A 12517-nucleotide genomic window follows, 5' to 3' on the forward strand; every position below is an offset into this window, starting at 1 on the left:
AATCATACTTCATTATTAACTGTGAATGTATGGCATTAAGTTATAATAATTATTGTATGTCAGGTTTTCAGTGACCTTCAATTACTGTGAGTTTTCCATGTTAATAATATATATTTGAGTGGATAACAAATTGTTAGTTTGGCAGTAAGTTCGCAGTGTGCACTGAAGGTTATATCATGGCAAGAAGTCCTCATTGCACTATATACCTATGGGATTTGAGGTTCTCATAGTGCTGACTCCGAAGAGTCTATCTTCTGGGATATAACACTTTGTCGTCCAGCATAAGTCAGCTGATGTTTTGGAATAACATGTCAATCTGTCTCATGTTCCCATCTCTGAAAGTGATAGAAGTGGCTCTTTTTAGGTCCTTCTATTGGTTCACTTGGTTTTTCAGGGAGAGCCAGTAGGAGCAAGTTTTCAAGTTCCTCCTAGCCTCAATAGATTCTGTGCTTTTTTGAACCCAGTTTGCCCTTTGTCTGCCTGATGCTCTTTATTTCTTTCTTTGCTTACTGTACGGCTCTGAAGCTGGACTCTTATATACTTGTGGTTTGTCTATAAAATAGCACTCAATACAGTAGTATGGTATTTTGTTCATACTTGAAGGTGTTTATGCAAGTCTTACATAAATACAATCCAATATTATGATTTATATATCAGTTCATATTAGTAAAACTATAGATATGTCATTAAATTAATAAATTTACTCCATTGTGATATTATCACTAAGTTTAGTCTTTTTACAGATAACATCATGAGTAATTAAATTCTAATTTTTAATCAGTGTATTTTATATAAACTCTGGTGCTGATGTTAAAGAGTAATTATAATTTTAAAGATTATGTTATGTGTAACATCCCAGTTGCATAGTCTGATTCACTGTAATGTAAATAATAATGTAATGATAATAATATAATTAATAATAATATGTACTTTTGCTTTCATTGAAAGTATAGCACTACTTTTTAATATCATCAGTGGATATGTATTGATGAGTGAGCTTATGTTCACCAAAGCATTGTTTTCTGTTTCAGTGCATGTTTTGTCATTGCGCACCAGTGTTAATGTCAAAATATAATCTTGTAATTCCAGCGTTATGTGTTGAATACACGTGGTAGCATAGTTGGTTGGGGCACTACGCTACAAGTTAGAAGGTCACAAGATCAAATCCCAGTGAGGTGGATTCCTTTCGATTTACCTAATCCTTTTGGCCACACTATGGCCCTGGAGTCGACTCAGCCTCTAACAGAAATAAGTACCAGGAATATTCTTGGGGTAAAGGGCGACCAGTGCATAAGGCTGACAACCTTACTGTCATCTATGAGCCGATTGTCTAGAAAATATGGAAACCTGAACATCTCACAACCCTATGGGCCTCCATGGCCTGCTACAGGGATACTTTTACTGTACTGAATGTACTGTTGCATGATCTTTACATAAAGTGTCTGTACAATTTTTTGTCATCAATCTGATGATCAAGGAAAGATGACGATCAGTCTCATATAACATCCAGCATATTGAAGAAAGCAGTCTTCTGGGATTTGGCACCGTGTGTATGTGGTGTTAACACCACATATACACGGTGCCAAATCCCAGAAGACTGCTTTCTTCATAGTCACCGCCGTGAAAGCCTCAAATCTTACATCCAGCATATTGTTTCATTAAAAAAATGGCCCCAGTTATACTTCCTCCACTAATTTCACGCCAAACTCAAAACTTTCAAATCATATAATGGCGCTTCATGCATGCATGAGGATTTTCTATGCTCCAGCATCTGTTACTCTGGCAGTTCACATAACCACTTAAAGTGAACCACGCCTCATCAGAATAAAATGTAAGTTCTAGGTCGGGAAGTCTACCAAATACTGCTTCCTGAAACCACCTACAACACGGAATTTGTGCTTCATAATCTGGAGGCAAATGGCTGTGTAAGACTGTAACTTCAGCAACTTCATACCAATGTGAGCTGTACTTTTTGCCAGTCCAAACTGAATAGCCAAAAGGCATAACTTCTTCACTCTTGCTTTACACAGCACTGTACTGTCAGGATACTTCCTGTGGCATTTCCTCCGTGAAGAATGTTGTGCAAAGATATCGTATATGAATAATTTCCGTTCAAAACTGTACTGTTTCGCAACACTACAACACTGAACATACTTGTATGTATATCAAGGAGAACTAAACTAAATACAGAGTGATACTGAGATAACCCAGATAGCATCAGGTAACTAACTAAGTGACAGTTTGGCAGCCAGAAGGGGCCAGGTATGGGAGAACAATTTTCTAGTTCGCCAGTCTAAGGGTAATCTGTCCCCCTGTATATGGCACATACTTTTACAATAAATTGTTAATTAAGAGTCAGCATCTGGTGCCAGATGCTCTGCATACACACATGCTTATTTGATGCTCTGATGTGTTACATGTTCTGAAAGAATTCTGAACCAAGAAAATAAATATACTGTTGAAACACAATTTGCAGACAGGTTATGTACTCTTAAAATGGTTTTTATAAACACTGATTTAAGTGATGGAAAGTAATTCAGTTGTATGTAGGCCCTTGTTTCCTGAAAGTATATGAGTTAACAAATTAAAAAATTATTGGAATTGGCGTTTGTAGGGGTCATAAAATCCCAATTAATGCTTGCAAGGAACTGAGTTCAGTTCGTACTTCTTGACTTCACTATGCACAAAAGCAATGCATTATACTGTGCATACTGTGTGCATTATACTGTGATAGATTTTTGTACTAGTAAATCTGAGGTGTTTGTATTAAGTAAAATGTAGCATTAAAAATGTCAGATAACATAGCAATTTTGTTCTGATATAATTGAAAGTAACAATTAAGGTACCAAAGTAAATGTAAAGTGCTGTTTCTTATTTTGAGATGTGTTCTGAATAGACTATATTTTATTTCCTTAGAATACAATATTGAGAGTGTTTGTAAACAAGATTCATCTGGCCATTATATTTGAAAATTCAGAAAGCAGAATTAAAATCCTGTTCACTAACAGATTTTGAACTGCTCTTCTTCAGTATGTTTTTATCATCTTAGATATAGTTACTTGGAATTATTATTCCTGAATAGCTTCTTCCTAAAATGATCTATTAAATGTAAGAGAAAAACTGACTTGCATAACATTCTGTACATAAGTGTTATTGTCTTAAGTGCTGAAATACAACCATATGTCTTGCACAACTTTCTGTTTTGTATCCAGAAACACATTTTAGATTTATAGTCTGTAAGCATATTGATACTTCCATTCTTGTGCAGTTATAATGTTGCTAACAGATGCCTAATATTTATACATAGACAATATGAGGTATGCTGAATTGGAACGAAAACAGACTGTTTGACAGACAGGAATGCTTAAGGCCAGGATTTTCCATAGAGAAAAACAAGATATGAAGCTGAGAACAGGCTCTGTTACAGAGGGAGTAACATCATAATATGAAGTAAGATTTATTTTGGACTTGAAGTGCTCACAGCGGTGACTGTGAAGAGTACACTCTTGTGGGTTATAACGGTGTGTAGTTCAGAGAGAGCCTGACATTTTGGAAAAACATATTTCTTCCATCTTCAGGGTTGAAAAGTAAGCTAAGCAAGAAACCAGCAGAAGCAGGTCGAGCTACAAGACTGTAATGTTCAGATCCACATTGTTTTCTTCTCAGTCACAATGTAGTATGGTAGGTATGTACCTACTTTCTGTATCATCAGGCCAGAAATGCCTCTACTCTAAAGATGGCCTTATGACCCTAAAGACCAGAATACTAATCTTCACCACTGTGAATACCACAGATGGAATGACATTTTTCCTGCATAAACATTACAGACTGAAAGACAAAGAGAAAGAGGAATATATCAAATGATTTTCAAAATTTTATTTCATGTACTTCAAGTAGGGCTTGTCAAAATTGAAACCAGTCAGAAAAGCATGATACAGGAGTAAAGAAGAAGGGGAAAAGGGTGTGTAAAGGGGCCTGTAATTATACATAATGTATGGTAAACTGTTGCAAAATGTGAACTAGTGTTAATACAGAGCTTTGGATGTCTTTCTTTGTTGTGTTCCCAAATCTTCATGGGAGTCAAAACTGGAGACATATATTTTGAAACTTGGTACCAGCTGCAAAACCAGAAATTAAACCCTTATAGACATTTTGAAAGCAAATGAAACTGTCATTGTTACTGGGAGGAATATTGTATTCCAAAATACTGATGTTTAGACACTCTTAAAATAAGTTGTAGTGTACAAATATAATTAGAAAGGACCTTTTGAAATGCAGTGAGCCTTCGTGAGGAATCTGGAGAGAGAAGATGTAGTTGGTGTCCAACATTTCAGAGACTGTCTCTATCATCAAGGTGCTGGTGTTTATGTAAACAATGGTCAGACACAATCAATACAGTGATGTTGGAGAGAGAGAGAGACTGTCTCAGAAATGTTGGATATTTACTCATGCCTCATACAATTGATGAGCTAAGAAGACTTCACTGCACATGGTCACACTGATGGCTTTAAACCTTATTATGCTGTATAGTACCAGTAAGCCAGTGACAGTACTGCATATTGTACATTTTCATTTTGCTTATTAGTTTATATGTGCTGGAGTCCATTATTTTATCCACTTTGTAAAAGTGAGAAAGAATGTTGGTGCATAATTCAGAAAGTAAAATGTTTATCCAGGAAAACCTTTGGACCAATTCATTGTGCATTGGGTAACAAGGGCATTTTCCCTATGGTTTAAGCTGCCAGAGCATGAAACTGACCACTTAACTGTATCTAGTGCCAAGATTAAGAATGTGTGGAGCTCTACACCTATGTATACCCTTGTGGCATCATATTTAATTAAGCACAGGGACAATTGCACCTGTACCTTTACTCTGCCACATTGTTATTTATGTTCTGACATATTTTTCTGCAGTTATACTGACACATATATAGACATAAAAGTTAGGCAGAAACTTCATGCTCTTTAAAAAATAAAATGAAGGTGATCAAATGAAGGAAGAAGAAATTAGAAGGAACTTTTGAGTACCAGACTGTTAGTGATTAACATACTAATGTGTCATTCAACCCATAACAACCAGTCAACTGAAGTGGGAGTGGAGCCAATTCACCATTTTGTGTAACAGATATACCCTAGACAATGAACAGTGTCCAAAATAATATCTGTAAAAGGAATAAGTTAGACCTGACAAGTCTTCTCACACCCATACTTACTCTTGGAGACTGTAGTAGGTAAAGTATGGCTGTATTGGTTAAGGTGAAGCTGGCATTCAGGGACAAAACCATGCCACTGACAGGAATCAACAGGCAGTCCCTTTACTAACTGAGTTATGTTAGTTCAGCTTGTTTCGCGATTAGAACAGTTAAGCCATCCTTGTCATTGAAGATTGTATATTTTTTCTATTTTTACTCTATCATAACTTACGGACTAATATTTTTGGGAAATACTTATCATAACATAATTTTTAGACCACAGAAAATAATTATTAGAATTATGGTGGGGATAAGTGTTAGAGATTCATATAGAGAGTATTTTAGAGAATTAAAAATATTACCACAACAATCTCAATATATATATTCACGTTCATTGTTTGTGATCAATAGTAAACATAATTTTAAAGTAAATTCTGAGATACATAATATCAGTACTAGGACCAAATCTGATTTGCATCACCCACTTTCACATTTGTCAGTTTATCAGAAGGAAACATACTGGGATTAAGGTGTTTAACAGCTTACCTGTTCCAATAAAGGCTTTGTCCCATAATACTTACTTACTTACTCATGGAGCTGAGCCCTTCTGGAGGAGCTGCCAATTCTACAGCTACTCAAGAATTTCCCAGCATTTTATGGAACCTGAAGGTTCATCACCATGTTCACAAGAGCCATCCACTGGTCCCTATCCTGAGCCAGATCTATCCAATCCATACCATCCCATCCTCTCTCTCTAAGATCCATTCTAATATTGTCCACCCACTTATGCCTTGGTCTTTCCTGTGGTCTCTTTCCTTCTGGCTTTCAATTGTCCCATAATACAAAACAGTTTAAATCAGCCTTGAAAATTGTTTGTATTTCCATTCATTTTGTACATTAGATGAATTAGACCTTTTACAATGCTGTTTATGTAATACAGTGTATAAATACATTAATTAGAATCCAATATTTGTGTATATAATTTAAGCTATGTTTCTAATAAGATATTACTCTCAAGTTGATGAGTCCTGTATGCTTGTTAAATTACTGAATTATGTATAATTATTGTTTCCTTTATGAATGTAGTTGTAATGTGACGAGTTCTGTGCATAGAACTAATGTGTGCATATATGACATGTTCTATATCTGATGGCTTTGATAAGCCAGTGCAGATCTGTGGAACCAAAATAAAGATACAGATACAGCCATAATGGATTTCACATGTACTGAATTGATTTTATTTGAGTGATATCAAATTCTGACATATTTTTATAATCAGAATTAACGTTTTTTAAACGAGTGTTTGCACAGTGTAATAAACTCAGACACAAGAAGTTGCAGCACATAGTTTGTTAAATGAGATGTCAACAGTCTGTCAGGCTTTTTTTGCTTATAATGGAAAACCTTTTAAAACTGTCATCAGTATATTAATTCATGAATTAACGTTTTTCTAATTATTTTAATATTTATATGTTAGATGGGTTTGCAGCTGGTCTCTTGACTACACTAGGTATGTAAATGTGTGAATAATGATAGTAATAATTATAAATTACAACTGAAATTGTATCATAAATGGACTGTAATGTGCATATAGATTTAGGTTGCACCAAGCTGTGATAGTTCTAGGTCTGGACATCTGCTTGTCATAAGGATGGACCAACCTGTAGCATAGGTACGCACATGTTCTATTCACTTAGCACTCAGCAAGATGCGCACTTGAAACATAGACTGAGGACAATGTTTGTGATAATACAGAAGGGTCCTTAACTTATGTGGTACATAAATACAGCGAGATCTAACTTATGCTAACCTTTTCCTCCCTGCTGACTGGCTACTGTTACTAAAGATTTGTAGTAAGATACTGATGATATGCTGTTACATATTACAAAGTATATGTTATCAAATTGTTGTTTTAAATAGCCAATTAAAGGGAACAGCACTGGTAGTGCAAGAGAATGTATAGTTGCCACACCGAGCCCATTATTCTCTTCATAACAAAATGTTCAGCATTAATCTTTTAAGGGCTATGCACATACTTGTTCATTCAAGCAGGGACTTATCCCCTATGAAAAAGGTGAGATTGACCATAGTAAGAAGTACTGCCAAACATAAACTCCACTAATATCGGCCACTGTTGAGAAAAGGAGACTTTTCTGCATGAGGGAAACTTAAGAGACCCTGTCCTTCATTAAACAGTTAATTTGTGTTTGTTTTGTATATCCCTTTGACTGCTTCAAATGGTCGGCATTTATCATAGCTGTGGATAAATGAAAAGTTGACCTGTATTAACTTCATACATGTACTGTTTCATGCCCAAAAGCAGAGAGGTTCATTACAGAAGTAAATACGATTAGAGTTGAAAGTTCAGAAAGTGAACTCTTCACCCATCCAAGGAAAAGGTTTAGGTCACATGTGTGGCCAATAAACCAAGGGTTGCAGATTGATTTCCCAGTCTGGACAATATTTTTTAATTCCAGTAAAATTAAAGTCTGTACTGATATGCACTTTGTCAGAAAATTATGTTATTGATTTGTTGTCTTCTAGTTAAACCAAATAATTGTGTAATTTCCTGTACATTTTCAGAATTCCGTTAGTAATCAGTGCAAAAATGTTTCAGTACCCTGTAATGGAAGACTTACAGTCTGTTTACTATTTGACCTCTGTTGCTGTGAAATACATTGTCTATGTGATCTCATATTCTCTCCACCTTATGTAATAGGTGTGGCTTTCCAGTGACCATACTTCTCAGGACATCAACCCTGTGAATTCTGTTAGAGAGTATTTGATATATGCAATAGTGAACAGTAAACAAACATAAATGCATAGTATCCCATTTTAGTTAAGACAGTGAATAATTTCACAGAAGTATTGGGAAAGTTTACTTGATTCAGCTGTAAGTTATTTCTGTTGAGCATAGATTGCAGCTAAACAACAGTAATTCTGTTCCTGCATCCACAAAAACACATCCCATTTAGTCGGTTAAAAGTATCTAACTAACTTCATGGAGCTGAGAAGCTGCCAGTTGTGTAGCTACTCAGGAACCTCCAAAAATTTTATGGGATCCAAAGGCTCATCTCCACATACATAAGCCCTTCAGTGGTCCTTATCCTGATCAGATAAATCCAGTTCATACCACCCCATCCTATCTCTCTAAGATCCATTTTAATATTGTTCACCCACCTACATCTCAGTCTTCCTAGTGGTCTCTCTTCTTTTACTTTCCTGCCAATGTCCTATATGCCCCCATTCATGATGCATGCCATGCCTCTCTCATCCTCCTTCACTTGATCATTCTAATTGTACTTGGCAAAGAGTACAAGTTATGAAGCTCCTCTTTATGCAGTTTTATCCCGTCTCCTGTCACTTCATTTCTCTTTGGTCCAAATATTCTCCTAAGCACCCTGTTCTCAAACACCCTATATTCCAAAGTTATACTTTTATATGTTCTAATATTTACATTCTTAGACAGTAGACAGAAAGACAAAAGGTTCTGGACTGAATGGCAGCAAGCACTACCCAAACTCACTCTCCTCCTTACTAGCATCAGTTAAAGTTTCTGTCCTTTTCTGTGTCGTATCTATATTATCTCCCAGTAGAATATTAATTATTGTTTATCTGAACTGGAAGCTATTTATAAGTATAGTGTATGCAAAATTTCAATTTATTGACGGTTAAAGTAGGTGCTAAGTGTAGTTACTATGCTTACTGTATTGTAACGATAAACAAAATCTCAGTCTAGTTTCAAGTGGACCTTAAATTAAAAAAAACACACACACAAGCAATACCAAGGTGTATATTGTGGTCCACATACTTGAGTGCTTCCTTTTATAGTGGGCTGGTAATATCTTGCACCTGCTGTAGAAATGCCCACTGGAGGTGTGTAATAGAAAATATTTATACAGACACAAACTCTCTGGTTGTGAGAGGACAGATTTCAATGTATAGCGCTGTCATTTCAACTGTATCTGTTATTTTCTGTTGTACAGTATATTAAATATTATCATAAATGTTATGTCTGTAATATTGTTGGTTTTTTAGAAGTTGTGAATTAAACTATAGATTGCATGTTCCCTTAGACCTTTTAATCATTCTACTGAAATTATTAATAGAATTTAATGATGTGTTTTAAACAATATATTATGATAACCGATCTCATGGAACTCACTATTTTCTTAATTCTATAAAACTGGATAAAATCGTTTCACTTGTGTTTACATATAGTAATAGGAGGAAATATGGGACATGTGGTAGTGTAGTTGGTTGACTCACTATGCTACAAGCTGGAAAGTTGCCGCTCTATGGCCCTGGGGGTAAAGTGCAGCTGGTCCATAAGGCTGACAGTCTCACCATCATCTGTGAGCTGATTGTCTAGAAAATGTGAGAGCCTCGATGTCTCACAACCCTATGGGCCTCCACATTCAATTACAGGGATAGCTTTACATTTTTCCTGTAGAAGGAGCATTGTCATGAAAGATTAATATTAAATTAATTTTTGTAGGCACAATTTCTGTTCTTCAGCATCTTCCTTGAGCAGTTAACCTAGTCAAGAATTTCTCAAAAGATTAGTGTCTTCTGAAATATGATGCCACAAAGTTTGGTAGATAAGTACCAATGTTTCAGAAGAATATGCTGCTTCCTTGTTCAGGAATTCCTTTGTAGTGTTTTGGAGATACTTGTTTCCTCCATTTTTAAGGGTAGGCAGGAGGAAGTACTCTTCATAGTCACTGTCATGGGAATCTTATATCTTACAATGAAATGTCCTGCCTTTATGAATCTTAAAGGTTCATTACTATGGCCACAAAATCCTCAGTCCAGTGCCCTGTCCCGTTAAGTACTTCTCCAAGTTATTCGGCATATTTGGGAGAATATTTCAGTTATTCAACGATCTTTCAAATGATTTTATGAAAAGTTTTTCTCCATATTTTTAGTAGCCATTTCTTGCCTTCGTGGTGAACAGTACAGATCTCACCCAACTCATTTTTCTTGCTTTAATTTCACTTAAAACAGAAGTATCAAAAGGACTTTTAATATCAGATTAGTGTGATGATGTAACAAATATTTGTTTGAAGCCTCAATGAAGCTGCATAAAAAGTCGTCGTCTTTCTAACAGTGACAATACACTTTTCACATTACAGGTAGGTCTCAGTGCAGATGATGAATCCCATGAAGTGATCACATTATTTGAATTTGCACTGTTTAAATTTATAATTATGTGTAAAGAATGGTAATTGGTTCCAACTCAAAAATAGGTAATAAAAATTTTATAAACATAAGTTGTTATATGTTTATCATTTAAATTTATTGTGAACAAAGTCACAGTAGTTAAGAGAACAAAATAAAAACAAATTATTAATATCATTCGTAAAGGTAAGCTTACACAGATGAAAACATCTTTTCTGTCTTTTGAAACATTTTAGCAGCATAGACTGAACTGTTTTCTCTCTCTTTAAACCTTCGGACATGTGCTGGTAGATGCAGAGTGCTTTATCCACATCTCAGCAAATTTGCATGCTTCAATCAAGGTTAGGGTCAGCATCTATAATTTTTTTCTTTAGGAATTCTACAGCCCTAAAGAACTCTTCAAATTCCTTTTTCTTTTATTTCCTGTGTGTTTTATAATATTCTGTATGGTAGGTTCCGGCATTGCAACATCTCGTTCTATTTTACATTTGCTGTGACCATTGGTTCACATTAAACACAATCTTGTATTGTGCAATTTGCACATGACGAATACCTGGAAGACAATCGGAGAATGAGCTTACATTCAGAATGGACTACAAAGCACCCAGTCCTTATGGAGGATGAGGAGGAAGAACATGGCATGCATCTATTATAATGTTCTTAGTTGTATTATTCAATCTTTTTGTTATAAACCTCCCCCTTGACAAAATGTTTACTCAGTTTTTGTGTGAAATGAAGATGTCTTCCTGTAGCAGTAAATTTAAAACAGAGGGTACTGATTATAAAATAGTTTTCTATTAATGTGTGCAGGAAAAAATGCATCTTTAATCAAATTTAACATTAATCCATGACACTGTATCTAGCACTAAATTGCTAAGGCAGTTCAGTGACAATTTAATCCACTGACATACTTTGAAACATGTTTTTTTTCATACCATTTGGATGGATATAGTGATGTTCACAAGGAGACTAAATACCACTCACAATATATATGGAACTGGATAATTAAAATCTCCTAAACATGACAAATTCATGTTGAAACAAGAACGAGTAATTTAAATTATTATAAGGGAGTATGAACTGATTCTCGGCCTTCCCGCCAATATCCCCTCCCTTCCGCAGATTATCGTAATCATTGCAAATATGCGCTCGCTGAACCCCCCATGATACCGTAACCGACAGCAACAACCACACACCGCCATCTACCGCCATATACCGCCACATCACTTCACAGCAATTATCAACAATGTGTCACCAGGTGGCTCTGCCTTCGTCGTAAACAAATATGGAGTGGCTTGGTGGAATAAAGTGGTAATGTTGGGCATTTTTACCTTCAGTTTACAAATTTAGTATCTCTTTATTTGCAGTATGTGTTATATACAGCATTACTTATTTAAGAGTCTTACTTTATTCAGGACTTTGAGGTAAATATTTACCAGTTTAACTTCTTCAAATGTGAGAGATATGGGAAACTGGAAAGCATGTGCAGTTGAAACTTGAGAAGTGCCATGAAAGTGTAGTAAGAGTGGAGACAGAGTTGCACTGATTTTAGACCTAGTGTCTAGATAGAGGCTGTTTAACCTCTTGTTTCCTATATACATAATGAAGGAGGCTTGGAGAGGATCAGCATATCCAGTCTGGATATAAGTTAGTGCTGAAGAAATAAATTCTGACGATATAGTCAGGATACTAAAAACATCATTAAACAACGTAACGAATAAATAAATAAATAAATAAATGCTGGCCATGTATACTGAAACATGGCGAATGATCCAGAGAGAGACCTTCTGCCTGTAAAGGATGGAATGTTGTATGAGAGACACAGAAATGTGTCAACTTTCTCACTTAATAGTGAAAGAGGTAATCATTACTAGACAATAATGCAGTTGTGTGTTAGTCTAGACATCTATACTAAAGAGTTTAAAGTAACGTCAAGTTGTCCCTGTGATTTACATATTCATTACTATTCCCCATACCAGAATTTTACCTGCTATATTAGTCATTTTTCACTAAGATTGTATTTTGACCTCACCACATTTGAAAGAAACAGGAGAAGGTAAAAGGTAAAGCTATTCCTGTAACAGGCCATGAAGGCCTATGGGGTTGTGAGACGTCAAGGTTGCTACATTTTGTAGACAGTTGGC

At 35.5% G+C, this 12517-nt stretch overlaps 1 protein-coding gene across 5 annotated transcripts in view; it reads left to right on the forward strand.

Moving 5' to 3' along the window:
- Positions 1-11660: 11660 nt before the first annotated feature.
- The window catches only part of LOC111862686 (protein fantom), a 35285-nt gene continuing 34428 nt past the window's right edge, over positions 11661-12517 (forward strand). For 4 of the 5 annotated variants that reach the window (XM_023848266.2, XM_023848270.2, XM_023848267.2 and 1 more), the window contains exon 1: positions 11661-12233. In XM_023848266.2, the coding sequence (XP_023704034.1) occupies positions 12134-12233 (100 nt within the window). In that variant the 5' untranslated portion in view covers positions 11661-12133. The remainder of the gene's footprint in view (positions 12234-12517) is intronic. The other variant, XM_023848268.2, reaches the window with a different exon arrangement.

Source organism: Cryptotermes secundus, unplaced genomic scaffold (genome assembly GCF_002891405.2).
Source record: "Cryptotermes secundus unplaced genomic scaffold, Csec_1.0 scaffold5, whole genome shotgun sequence".
In the NCBI taxonomy this organism is placed as follows: domain Eukaryota; kingdom Metazoa; phylum Arthropoda; class Insecta; order Blattodea; family Kalotermitidae; genus Cryptotermes; species Cryptotermes secundus.